Raw genomic sequence first — 14,555 nt, forward strand, 5'->3', positions numbered from 1 at the left:
AAGGTGAGGCGTGACCTTCAATAGAAATAAGGTGAATTTGCAAGTCACTGACTGAAAGACTGCCCTGCTCGTGCCCATGCATGTTTTTCAATCATAGAGCACACCTATCAGTGCTCAGGACTGGAATGCAACAGAACTAGGGAGATATTAGAATACTAGTTCTGCACTGAGTTAAGGAGGTTCTGTCCATAGAAGATTAAGAGAAAGCCAAAAGGCAAAAGAACCATGTTGTTTCATAACATCTCTGCACAGGAAGGCAGAAGATTTGAAACTCATCATATGACATCCCAGCATGAGGAAAAGGTGACCTCATACATGCAAAAGACCTCGTCCCTAAGTGCAATTTTCTCTTTAGCTTTTGTAACCAATAACACTTTAGCAAAGTTTTTACTGATATCATGTTTGTATAGTAATATAAAAATATTTTGTAAATATATTAATCAGCTTTTATTCCTATAGAGTTTAGAAAAAATAATCAAATATAATAATTATGACATCCCTTTGGCTAGATTTAATGAGTATAAATATTTAAAAATGCTTTCAGGGAACCTTTTTGAAAATATTCTCTGAAGTCTAATTGAAATAGAGCATAGAAGTAAGCCAAATGTGACAGGTTGTATTTTACTGATGCTAAACAGTTCTCCCATACATAAAATAATCAAGATTACTCATTAAATTAGAACAATTAAAAAACCCACAGTACTGTTACAGTAACACAAAGAAACACACAGGGTATTAGTTATCAATGCTTTATTATTGAACAAAATTGAAATTCTTTTATCTGGCACATAAACAATTATTTCTACAAAAAGGAAAGCCTACAAATCTGATAATTTATACAAATAACAGTTTTTCAAAAAATAAAATTTTAATTTAGTAAACTTGTCTTGTGCTCTTTTTTTTTTTTTTTGTTTAGCACTGTCTGCAATAATCCACCACAAATCCCTGAGCAGAGAGACATATTTTAAACATGTTTTAAATTTATCCCAAAAGAAGAAAGTCATCAAGCCCAGACCTATATTAAAAAAATGTATTCAGGGACATTCTTGGTAAATTTACGGTAGTCCTTTTTTCTTTTCCTTTTTTTTTTGTTTTTTTTTTTAAAGAAACAAACAAAACCAGTTATCAATGCAAGCATGACACCATATCACAGGAGTGCTCCCCTCTTCCCCTTTTTGTGCAATGAATAAAAATTACCAAACAAGAATAAGTACAAGTTGAAGGAGAAAAATAACCTGGTGAATGGTTAAGACAAAGAAGCCATCGAAGTGTGATGGCTGTTGAGCAAATAAAGCTGCAGGATACCACAGTTCTATACCAAGCTGAGTTACAGTTACTATCTATTTCTATATCTTTTCCCAGAAAGTCAGTAAAGCAAGAGAATAAGTTCAAGCTACCATTGTATTCTAACACTGGTTTCAACGATCAAGTAGAAATTCAAGTTTTGATCCTTCAGTTTTGCTTTTCCAGCAAGAACATAATTTGAGAAAAACTTGACACACTCCACAGAACCAAACAATCTTGCCCCTCTGGCCCTTCTGCTGGGCCAGCTGTAAACTTAGCAACTTACGGTATTTTAGTGAGCAAGAGGGAAGAAAAGGAAACACACGTAACTACAGTTTTTCTACTATACTGACTTTGAAACAGCTATTCCCCAATCTATTTCAATCCAGATTTCAAATCCAAGTATCCAAGTGTAAGGGTAGAATGACCAGGAAGGAAGAGTATAATTCAAATGTTCCCTTTCCCATTTGGTACATACACTAACCACAAAACAAATGCAAGTAAAACCAAATAAAAGAAATAGCAACACTTAGAGATTGTTGTGTTAATGGCAGGTAACATTGCTGCAGTCAAGTAATAAATAAATAAATACAGCAAAGTGTTCTTCTCTACATTTTTGTTGGAATGGTGCTCAACAGTTAAAAAGGAATACATAAACTAAAAACCCCAAACCCCTTCTCAGTAATAAAGAGCTTTTAAAAGAAGATCCTGAAGAAGCTTCAGTTCAAGGTGCTCTACCACTTTAACATTTTATCTATCATTATGAAAGGAATACTGAAGCAGATACCAAAGGGCCATTAAATGAAATAGTACATTTTCTTACAAGCAATAATACTTATTCCAAAGAAAGAAAGCAGTTAAAAAATGGCCTGGAAAATAATTACTAAAGCTTCATACACTTCGATTTAAAATAAATTATTTTTACATTTAAAATCTGAAGACTAAAACAGTAATGAGGCTAAATCATTCTGAAACAGAAATAAATTGAACCTCACCAAAAGCATATTTAGATATTTGACAGCTCTGCTGCTAGCATGTGTCAGAATACAAACAGAATGCTAATATTTGGTTAGAATCTGAATAAGTTGTTTAAAACACCAACAATATGGAAAGTAACTGGCAACCACCATTACTAATTCCTTTTAATCTACACTATTTTAAGCATGATCGAATCAAATTTCTTCTAGCCTCATCAATGCATAACATTCCCTTTTCTCTGAGATGCTCATGAAGTCTCATTTTAGCCTACCCAAGCACTAACATTTTCAAATCTAATTTTAATTAGTAATTGCAAAAATATCATATATAGAATTCAATTTAAAGTTGGACTTACCTGATAGCAAACTAAAGAGATTCAAAGACATTACTCTATAATACCAATTATTATTTTCTAAGGTGACAGTCTGACCACACTGATTTGGTATCAGGGCAAATACTCCTCTTCCTTGTATGGGTAAATCACACCTCTGGTCTTTTTTTCACCAGCCTACATACTACATCTGATGTAGAATAAATACAGACAGCTCCTTGATCATTCTGCTACCTCACAGAAATTTGACTGTGTATCTCAAGAAAACTGTACTATAAGTTAACAAGCTGAAGTAACAGGCATTTTCTCAGCTTGCAATGCTGTCATCTAATCACGTGACAGGTTTGAAAAGAGTGGGCCATATAAGCTGTGAAACTGGCTAGCAAGTGGTTCAAAAGTGAGATACAGCAGCATTAAGACAAACTGCAAACACACTGGATTTAGTACACATTTTAATGAATTACAGTATTAGCAAAATACTTTAACCTACTATTACCACTTTAACTCCCATATGGCTTTACTGTGTTTAGTGTTTACTGTGTGATTTTCCCTTCGTATTTCTATGACAGTATACATTTCAAGTACCCATCCAAAAGTAAGCAATATGGGATTTGCAATTATTTATCAAATATACCAAAACAACTTCTCTCACGTGCCATTGTTTCAACTATTTTTGTTGCGTAACAAGTTCTTCATGAATCCCTCAAAGTCTCCCTTTTTCTATTTCTCTAGCAGAATATCTTCTCCTAGCAGCAATTAGGACCTCTGATCCCTGCAGTCAAGTCCAGCAAGTTCTCTGACCTGACAACTGTGTGGAAGTTCTAGTTCTTGGGTTTAATCACTTTAAGAAAAAGAAGTTCAGAGTTTTCATCATCATGTCTTCGATGTTTTCAAACCTTGTTTCTCCATGATATTCCACAATTTGCGAAGATTGGACTGGGTGATGACATCATCAGGTTTCAGTTGAAGAGCAAGGAGGTAGTTTTCTTCAGCCTCTTTCAGTTTGCCATTCAGATGGAGAATGGCTCCAAGATTCATTAGGGCAGCTGGATACTGGTATCAATAATAAAAAAGGAAGGAGGAATATTACAAATATTTTCAATTTTTCTTTTTAGACAATCTTCTTCCACTTAAATTACTCCCTTATGTTTGCTGATTTTTCATGGAAACAATTTAGTAATTTAAGCAAATACAGATAACAAGAAAAAGTTTCTGAACAGCTGTGCTGTTGAACAGCTGAACAGGTTGTGCTTTAAACAGGTCAAGCTCTAGTGCCTACAGACATAAGACTTTTCTCTTTAATGAGAAAACACAGAGCTCAAAAAGCTTTAAATGTGGTAATGTTGGCATAACACAGGTTCCAAGAGAAAATTAAAGTAATGCAAGAGTGAATTAGCAACAAGAATTTAATTTTAATCAAACCCATTGCCAATAAAGAGTTTATAATCATTGGGAATAGTTAACACATTGGAACTTATCCCTATTTTCTCTTTGTCTTAATTGTAACTGGTAGAAAATACAACCTGGTCTCCGATTCTCAGTGTGTTCAGGGGTTCTAGAATATCCATTTAGATTCGGGCTGTGGCAATTATTTCTTAATGAATGATTGAATAGAACCAACAATGGTGGGAAAATGTTAAAATTTTGTAACAAATTAATTTGAAAGTTTGTTACTAATTTTTTTTTTTCATGTTTAGCTAAGACAAAATGCTTAAATCATTTCTATTTTTTATCTCTAGCTTACTCCATTAAGAAATAATAGGTTTCTTCATGATAATAATGTGCCTGGTCACTAGAGTTAACAAATATTCCAAGGGCAGAAAAACACATTTATGAAGCTGAAGAGTCTAACCTACCTTTTGGCAAGCACTAAAGGTATTCACATCCTAGTGAGAGCACAGTAAAGGCATTTGTCAAACCAGTACTTTGCATTTTAAAGAACAATGGGAAAAAAAACCACACAAAGTTCACTGTGGTTCTCACCCTCAGGTCAATCTAAGTTTCAATGAGAAAATCCATTAATTAGGAAATTAATACTAATTATAATTTTTATATATATTTATATATATATTTATATGTTTATGTATATATATGTATATGCATGTATATAAAATAATAATTATAAAAATAATCAGGAAAACACGTTTTCAAACTCACATAGTGTTGCCTCAGAGGATAAGTGTTTCAAGCCACCACTTACCAGTGTTCTGCACAAAATAATATTCAAAATGTGAAGCCACATGGCATATCAAGTTCAGACTACTGTGAGGGTGTGTTGGGATGCTTTAGGAGACCTCCACTGACAATAACTTCAGGAAGACTGAAGTTTTTTAGACAGTGGAACAGGCTGCCCAGAGAAGCTGTGGAAGTGTTCAAGGCCAGGTTTGACGGGGTTCCGAGAAGCCTGGTCTAGGTGTCCCTGCTCATGGCAGGAAGGTTGGAACTGATGGTCTTCAAGGTCCCTTCCAGCCCAAACCATTTGATGATTGTATGGAAATATACATTAGGTAGAAGGCAAATAAAATATGTACTACTGTTGGTCTCCCAGATTGATGTGGTAATAGGAAATCATTATGGCGAAGACGACTTACCTTTGTTCCAAACCTCTCCACTACAAAGTTAAACTCATTACTCTTATGCTTTCTAATCAAGCTTCAACAAAATCCCTACAATTCTTATGTCTAAAACCTAAATTTTGTGGTGGAAATGTTCAGATAATTCCAATGTTTTATATCCTCATACTATATATTCATTCTTTTTCAGCTTTCTTCTTGCTTCTTTTAACCTATTAACATATGCATCACAAAAACTCATAAATAACTGTGATGTATCAAATTTTCAGAACAAATAGCTTAGAGTTTCAAAATGAAGCAAAACAAAATTAGTTCAGCCCTCCTTAATGTAAACACCACAATGCTAATGAAGAGGAATTTGAAGATGTAATTTTTACATTTACTTCTTCTTGCCTTACCCTGATAGATTTTTTCCACCTTCCCTAAGTCAGTTACTTCATTCTACTGTGAATAAAACAAACACCAGCTGTGTTTCATACAGTTTTATCAGTTAAATGCTCTTCAAAAGAAGGGAAAGAAGGCCCATGAAATGTAATCTATGGTACAAATAACTCACACTGGCAGCCATATTTTCATAGCTCCACCTTTGAGTATGCCTGTCTTGCATACTGTTTTGTAATGCAGTAATATACTCCTTAATTACAGATGCTCTGGGTGCCAACTGATGTTATTAAAGGGAAGAACGCTTGGAAATCAGCTCCCATGTACATTGATGACTGTTTAAATATCCCCATATCTAATTTATTTTTAGACTTCAGATTGCTTGAGAGAATTTTCGCGAATCATGAGTAGGAATGTCCATTTCCTCTAGTCGTGCGATTTCTTTGTTTAATCAGAGTTCATGAATGAAAGAGCTTTCTTAAAGTTATTGACACAGAGCTGTCCTCTCACTTGAATTATAAGTGTGGGTGTTTACACTGAGACAAAGCTTACAATGAATAAGGACTAAAAAAATCTTAAACCTAGAAAAACTCATATAAATAAGGCACATGTTTAAATGTGCTCAGGACTAATTCTACAGCATTCACAAAACTTACTGTGCAGGAAATAACTCAGTTGTCTCATATGGCTTCCAGAATTCCTCTCCATTTCCTCCATACCCTCCTGAAAATATGATGTGTGTATGGGACTAATCAAGAACATCACATATGTAAGACTATATGCCTAGCTAAGAAACTCTTCTACCATCATGTCTTTAATTTGATATACCATTTCACGAGGGCAAGCAACAAAAACAAATAAAATGAACAAACTTCATGCTTTTTAACTGAAATTTTCCAGCTTCTATACATCATTTCTGATTTCCTGGAGGCCTAACAAATTCCAAGCCATTAATGTTTTACACAAAGGTATCCACGGAAAACGTGAACAGATAAATCATTTCAGGTAGTACTGAAAGTTCATTCCAACTCCATTACGTTTCAAATAAGGAAGTGCATGGGATTTTGGAAAGACTGTTCCCTAACTTTCTAGGATATCAGTGCTGGGGTGCCAGCATCTATGGTTTATTGTAACAGTCACAAGGATTTTGCACGTCTGCAAGATTCCATGTCAGTGCTCTCTGGCATCAATAAAGGATGGTCAGAGGATAAGAGAGCAAGAGACATTTGCTGTAGTTTTACTTCACATGGTTTGTCTTTTATTAAAGACAGCTGATAAAACTTTTCAGTACGTTAACAAAGGCAGTCAGCAGCTACCACTGCAATAACATGGGGCTTGTAGCACTGTATAACAAATGACACCACCTACTACTTCAGAGACTTGAAAGGAGAAACAGGCCTGCCTTCATTTCCTTCTGGAGACAGATGCTTTACATCAAAAATAGCTGACTGGCATTTCTATTGAGGTTATAAATGCTGTCTTTTACAGTCTATTTGGAATTATTCCCATTATTAGCATTTTATCGTGGTGTGCTTGTTTCCTTAGTGGTTTTTTGGGGGTGGTGGGGGAAGGTGCTCAGGGGGAGGAGGGGAAAGAAAGAACAGAGTAGTTAATGAATAAGAAAATAACACAAGGCAAGCATTTAGTTGCCTGAGGTGGTTTTGGTTTACATTAATGACAATTTTTTCAAATTTTCCCTTGAGTACCAAAATAAAAGGAGAGCATTGGGCCATGCAAAAACCCTATCAAAAAGTCCTCTCTAAAATTAGAGAACTATAGAATCCTCAAATAATTCAAAATAATTCTGAGTAGTATTTCAGGATTACACTACCGTAACCATGTACAGTATTGGACCCACAAACAGAATTAATGGGATAGAAGATGAACTGCCTCCTTGTTTGTCATCTCTGCCTCCACATACAGCAAATGCCATAGCAGAAGTACAGTCACAAAGACAAAAAACCAATTTTACTCCTACATGGTCAAAGAAGTTATGGAGAGAGAAACAAATACACAAACATTTAATCTAGCACAAATATACCTTTTGCATGGCAGAGAAGTATGAACAAAGAACAGTCCAAACACAAGCAAGGAAATCCAAAATTGTTTTCCTCAAAGCTCTACTTACAGATGACCTTCTCTGCTCAACACCACAGAGATCAGGGCAGTAAATTCTGAGAGGAAAGTGCATTTTGTTAAATCTCTAAGGAAATTACGGCAATTTTTACTCCAGTAGAATCACAAGTGCAAGATACTTCTCAATGACCCATTTTAAAAGATGTTGCCAAAATCCATCTTACTCTTAAGGAATTACTGCCGTGTCTGATACTTTAGATGTTTCAGAACAACCCCAGGACTGTTGAATGAATTCTGTAGTAAGTGTGGCCAACCTACCAGAAACACAGAGGCTGTGTATTGTTTTTAAAAAGTGCAATTAAGGACACTTATTCTTTTAAGGATTTCTTTTGAGTTAAAGAAGGACACAAAACATCAATCACAAATGAATATTTCATGCTAGCACTTGTAGTTCAAAAGGGGTGAAGAATTCAGAAATTTCTCTTTCATAGCTGAAGACACATAGGTGGTACAAGGACTGAGCAGTCAAACAGCAGAGTATTAGCTGTAGAATGGCTCACTAGACATGAGAGAAAATCATGGTGGACTGCTGCACCTGATCAGTGGCCACTAAGTAATATGCTGTCATGCCCTTTTTTATCCTTTTACAGTGATGGCAAGAATTTTCTCTTGAACTTTTATTACTGGTGGAAGGAAAAGGAGGGGAGGAACATGCTGAGAGATGATTGCTGCCAACTGCATCTTCCTCTCCAATGTAATACAGTGACAACATTGTAAATTCATCAGTGGCACATGGAAGCAGACTTTTTTATTGGAGTGCTCTCAGATAAACCAGGCAGCAGTTATGGAGAGAGACTCATGTTTCTACCTGGTTCTCTATGCTATAAGGCTTCTAAAGAACTGCAGTTTGATGTGCTGTGTCTGCTATTTTGTTCAAAACGGTACATGAACCACAACTAAGACACTGATCTTCAGTAAGCTGGCTAAGACAACGAAAGTTAATTGTCTAGGCACTGATAATTTGGTGCAAAAAGCATTCTGGATCAAGACGACAAAATGTATTGCTTAGTATGGATCAGACAGAATAAAAAAGCTACAATTCAAAGTTGAAAGGGATTTCCTGTGTCACCAAACCAGACAGAAAAACATTCAGTTCTTCTGGAAAACAAATAAACAAAAAAATCAGCATCTTTGCAAGCTCTTAAAATGGAAAAATGTTCTGCAACTTTTCCTCTACAGTAGTTATGTACATCACTTAAATTTCAATCTGCTTATGAACAATTTTAGTAAGTATGCTTTTGTGTCAACAACAGCTTTCAGTTTAAACAGTTAAGAAGGGAAATGGAGAGGAAAACGCTTACCCTGCCAGTATTAATTTGAACATAGAGCACAGTTTCCACTGTTGTATTAGTCAGAAATGGACCTAATCACCTCTGCTGCAAAGGAAATGTGTCCCTATCTAATTACCTTAAGAATGAATAACATAAATAGCTATATAAATCTAAAGAGCAATAGGCCAAGGCTCTGGAGGGGAGTGGATCCTTGGATTCAGTCATCCTCTTTAAGAGTAGTATGTTCTTAACACTGGAAAGAGAACAACCTTACCTATTATTTACTAACATGTCACTAAACAGAGAGAGACCTCATTCACTGTTCACCAAACTAACAAATAATTGATTTCCAGGGAAGATGAACACCCTGCAGAAAAAAAAAGGACCTCCAAAGAAATATTCAATAAATAAATAAAAATATTTTTAAAAGTAAATAGCAATTAAATAGTTTGTGTTGAACACTGTTTATATATAGTCTCAGGTTATGATAATATATTATGCTAATAAGGCAGAAAACCAGAATGAGTTAACACCTGGTCACCTTAACAGCTGATGATATTACAAAAACATTAGGTCACAAATAATTTTTCTTAGTTTTTTTATTATTTTACATTTGGATACTCTCATCTGGACACCTAAAGCAGATGACACTTTAACCCACCTGGTGACAGATGGATATATATGGAAATTGTTTGTATGCATCTAACCTTGTGTATTTTGAAACACTGGAAACTCTCTTATCTCAAATTGCAAACTACATGATACGTACATTTAAAGCCAGAAATTAAAAAGTGACGGAAGTGTTTCTCAGCATTTTTTTTTTTTATTTATGGGTGGCAGATGTGGTCACAGATTGTGTCCTCATCCACAAATATACCATGAAATTATTCAGTTTGCTTCTGGACTGAGACATCAGCATCATTAAGGAAACCCACAGCTGTGAGTCAGGGAAGAGTTCTAGACTTGGCATAGGAAGGAAGAATCAAGCAGTCTACTTTGTTTCTCAAATTGTCACATCAACAGGGGACACCTTACCCTCAATGTTCCCCAGAGAATGGAGATTTTTTTTTCCTCAGCACCTCGCTAGTCTCAACCCTCCAAGAGTGCTCAGCCAAGCAAACCAAACAGCCAAACGTATATGGATACATGTTACATCTTACTGCTGAAAAGCTATCTACCACTGGCCTTTATGTATGTTCATGGTAGGCCACTTTACAGATCAGCAAGTTAACAAAAGCATGTGTTACAACTGTTAAAGGCTGTTGATTCTAACAACAGCTGAAATCATCCCACAAAAATGTACTTACACTTGTAATTTCTGTGTATCTAGACATTTTTTCCCAAAGGCCATGCACTGATTGCTTTGGTTTATGCTTAAGAAGCCACCTAGTAATCACTCAGTTTATATGGAAACTGCGATGGACATTTCTAGATAACACACTTGGATTACCACAATAAAAGCTAAAGAAGAACATACGTTACGGGCATTTCATATTATGGTCGTACAAAAAAAACCCCAATAATAATTAAAAAAGGTAACATTTTCCAGACCTCAAAGTGTTTCTAATTAAACTTTTTTGCTTTCCAGTTGTCATCAGTATAAGATAGGATAATCTTACTCAGTTTTCCTTGCACTTTAGGATTCCATTTAAAACAAAACAAAAAAATCAAATTACTTAATTTTTGTTTCTAGAAACCCAACTATGCTCTAATAGCTGCAATTTGATGATTTTAATATATAGTTACAATACACTTAACTTATTTACCTTATGAAACACAAATAGGCTGCATGCTAAGTAGGAAGTCTGTACTTCAAGCAAAATAAAAATTTGGTGGACAGAAATGTCATCTCTACTGTTGTAATGACAAATAGAAATTGCTCAAAATCTTCACTAACAGAATTTTGTCCTATTAAGACAAAGTAAGTTTATTAAAATGAAAATCAATTTGTGAGCAAATGCACTTTTGCCTGCATTTTCTTTCTAAACCTTGGAAAACAGAAAAGCAAAGGGCTTTGTGTTGTTACCTAAAGACAAAGCTCACTTTTAATATAAAAGAAATGTAAAATGTTAAAAAAATGTATATATAATGTACTTCACCCCAGCAGCTCACATACAGGGCTGATTAATAGTTGTCCACATTAACACAATCAAAACTGGCTAATCTTCAGAGAAAACTCAAATGTACAGATCATCAGAATTTTTAATCACAATTATACTCACACTATTAGCATTAAAAGATGTTCATTTTTCCAATCAAATAAAATGTCATTAGAAAATAAAAACACCTGCTGAGAATGAATGTATTATCCATTTATTTTTGCTCAGATACTCATCAAATACATCAGTACACAAAGAAGGTTGTAAGCTTTTCCTAGATGCCTGTAACAGGCATATAGCATTAGAGTTTCTATTTTTCTGGAGAATAGACAACAACTGCAGACTCAGAAAGAAGTCATGTTGATTTCTAGCCTTTAAAATTTAACTCAGTTCTAGTTATGGGAATCTCAATATAATGAGATTTCCAATATTTTGACTCAAATGTTCAGTTGAACATTAAATTTCCAAAAAGCCTTTGCACCTTTGGCTTACAACTGAATTAAATGCTTGAGAACTAGATTAATATTGGTATAACTGTATGTTTTCCCAAACTATTTAGGTATTTTTAGTTTATATAAGGCATTGCTTTCAGCCACATAGTGTAAACAATTTCATAATTTGACATAGCTGGTCTGAGCACAAAGAACAATAATACTGTTAATTTTTAAAGGCTTCCATCATGCACAATCATTTTATCAAGAGAGCCTGCAGACAAAGTGTGGTCTTACAGCATTACTGAAAAGAAGACTGAGGTCTAGGAGATTCTGAAGCATCAGAATTTTTTCTTCCCTTTTGTCCTTTTTCATCTGGCTCCTATGACTTCCATGCTAATGCAATAAAGTTATGCCCAAACTTGTCTTGAGTTTGATTTTTAAGCACAGAATTATGAGAGCGGCTGAGAAGAGACGCATGTACTAGAGGTCTTTTGCAAAATGCTGAATTACAGTGTTCTGTACAATTCATAAAAATTCATGCCTTACTTTCTGGCAGCCACTAACCTGCAGGTGTTCCCTGTACAGTATTTAGCAATTAAAGGCACAGTACATATTAAAATTATTAACTTCCACAGTAAGTCCACGGATTTAATTTTTATTCTTACAGCCTAAATATTTCAGGGCTGCAGTTTCTAAAATTTGGTCTTTTGATTGCTAATAGTTAAGACTACTGGGCACTAATTGCTCACTAGGCTTTTACAATGTTGTGACTTCTAAAAAAATAAAATTACTTGCAGCTAGGGTAGCCTTATTTACCACACCTGAATAGTGACATGTGTTTACAGTAATTAATATCAATAATAGCAAGACACATTCAGTGGTAGATTTACACATTCTACTCTGAAAGACTGCACTTGATGCAGCATATGCTGACAAATGCTGTTTATCAAATAGAAGTTTTTTGTATTTGTCAAACTGAGGTTTTAAGATATGGACACACAAAGCAATAATTTGGATAATATTTTCCTTTTTAAAAAGTGTTAAATTAATTACTTCTAAAGGCACAAGAGGACAATTAGTATTTGCAGGACTAGCACCAAGAAATCAAAGTTCAATTCCTGCCTCTGAAATTCAGTGTTAGAAATTATTCAGTGAAACCAGATGCTTCCTCCAAACTGGTCCAGAAAAAGTCCTCTATGGCTGGAGCAAAGTACAACCCAGGGTCAGTAGACTTAATAAGCAATTTTGTAGTTGATGACTCAATTGAGGTTATTTTGCCTCAATTTTTACTACACCTATCACTCATTCTATATGAACACCACAGGATACCACAGAAATTAACTTTGGGTTCTACCAGTGAACTGTCTGTTCGAGTTCATTTTTCCACCCAAACCAAAAAGTTTGTCTCCTGTGCAATTTCAATAATCTCTGTTCAGAGAGCATTTTCTTCCTCTATTGTGGGTAAAACAATTTTTGAACAAATCAGCAAAAACACTCTATCAATGCAGCTATCTGAATAGAATTTTCCAAACAATTAATGAAGGATCATGGATCTTTCAAAAAGGACAGAAAATGTCTAATCTAATAATTTCAAGTGTATTTGAATGCAGTCAGAATGTGTAAAAATGAAGTAGAACTACTGAGTTGCAATAAAACTCCACCAAATAACTCCACCATGAACATATTAATCATTCACCCCCATAGAATCTAAGAGACATACAGCAAATCTTATGGAATTTCATCTAGGGGTTTTATTGTGAATTTTATTTACTGTTGCTGTTTTATTGGAAGAAGTTTATATTTTCTTTCATGCTGCAATTGTCTGCAATGATCTTGAGGCAGCCAGATGTTGAGGCAACTGGCACTATTACAAATCTGACAATAATGTCAGATTAAAGTTATTTATTGTTAAGGAAGACAATCCTTATTGGAGCACCTGAAGAATTAGTAAAACTTCCTCAGCTTAGTAATAAAGCTGTTCATTGTATGGGAGACATTTCAATAGGGTAGGTACACTGGAATGCACATTTGCTCTCCAGTAAAACTAACTGTGGTAAACAGAATCACATGAATGCAAAATGAAGAGGTAACCAATAAACAGTGGGGTTCAGACAGTCTTAAAAAGGGACTGTTCCTTGGGGGAAACAAGCAACTCTCCATCCCCTCCCCACTGCACCTTCTCATTTACAGGCATCTGATCTCTAGACTAACCTTCCAAGGCAAGAATATGTTCAAACTGATACTGAAGTTACTCTGAAAAACAAATTCAAAGCAAATTACTTCATACAGATGCCTGACACCCATCCCCTTCCTAGCGGTCTGCAAATGTACAGCTCTTCTCAGGCAGATCTCAGACCAAAACTAGCCTCACTGCAGGGCATTTCTCCTCTACACACAAAATTACATTCAACCCAAAGGTGTGGGAGGGTGGGGAAGAAAACCAGCTGCAGAAAAACCATCTTGTGAGAAAGAAACTTTCTCCAGAACTCGTGGGGGGAAAAAAAATCTAGCAGACTATGTCAATACACAACTAAAAAACATTCCTAGATTGAGAAATACATCAGAACTACAGATTAGGAAGAAAATTAAACAGTTATCTATTGCAAAACATCCTATTGAGAATGTACAGTTGCCAGGTTCATTTAATGGGCATTAAACCCACATTCTTATGAGTTCTAATTGTGTGATAAAACCATTGCATTCTTTCTAAAATCAGCACTAGAACACTCTATTAGGAAAAGCCTTGCTGGATTATCTTTTAATTGAGTTCAAACAGATGGTTTAATTTCTGAAATGCTATTCTACTGGTGTGAGTTCTCTATTTCATAGCACTTTATTTCTGATTGACACCAAGAGCAAATTTACCAGGCAAATGCAATCTTTCTCTCTCCAGGAACTGATGTAGGCAGCACAGTATCCCCTGCCATATTACTGTCAGACTGTTAAGCACAATCAAGTGCATAAATCTATCCATGATACACTATCTTCAATTCCACAGTTTTAACAGAGACTGCATCTTTACAAACTACTACCTCTCATCCTCTCAAAGCATAATGATTCGTTTTATT

The 14,555-nt window shown here is 35.1% G+C and overlaps 1 protein-coding gene across 2 annotated transcripts in view; it reads right to left on the reverse strand.

Annotated features, from left to right (window-relative positions):
• Positions 1–735: 735 nt before the first annotated feature.
• TMTC2 (transmembrane O-mannosyltransferase targeting cadherins 2) overlaps positions 736–14,555 on the reverse strand; it is a 233,768-nt gene continuing 219,948 nt past the window's right edge. For both annotated transcript variants that reach the window (XM_005519400.3, XM_088055777.1), the window contains exon 12: positions 736–3,646. In XM_005519400.3, the coding sequence (XP_005519457.1) occupies positions 3,467–3,646 (180 nt within the window). In that variant the 3' untranslated portion in view covers positions 736–3,466. The remainder of the gene's footprint in view (positions 3,647–14,555) is intronic.

Source organism: Pseudopodoces humilis, chromosome 5, assembly GCF_049639895.1.
Source record: "Pseudopodoces humilis isolate 2021_Gansu_Grassland_sample_001 chromosome 5, ASM4963989v1, whole genome shotgun sequence".
NCBI lineage: Eukaryota > Metazoa > Chordata > Aves > Passeriformes > Paridae > Pseudopodoces > Pseudopodoces humilis.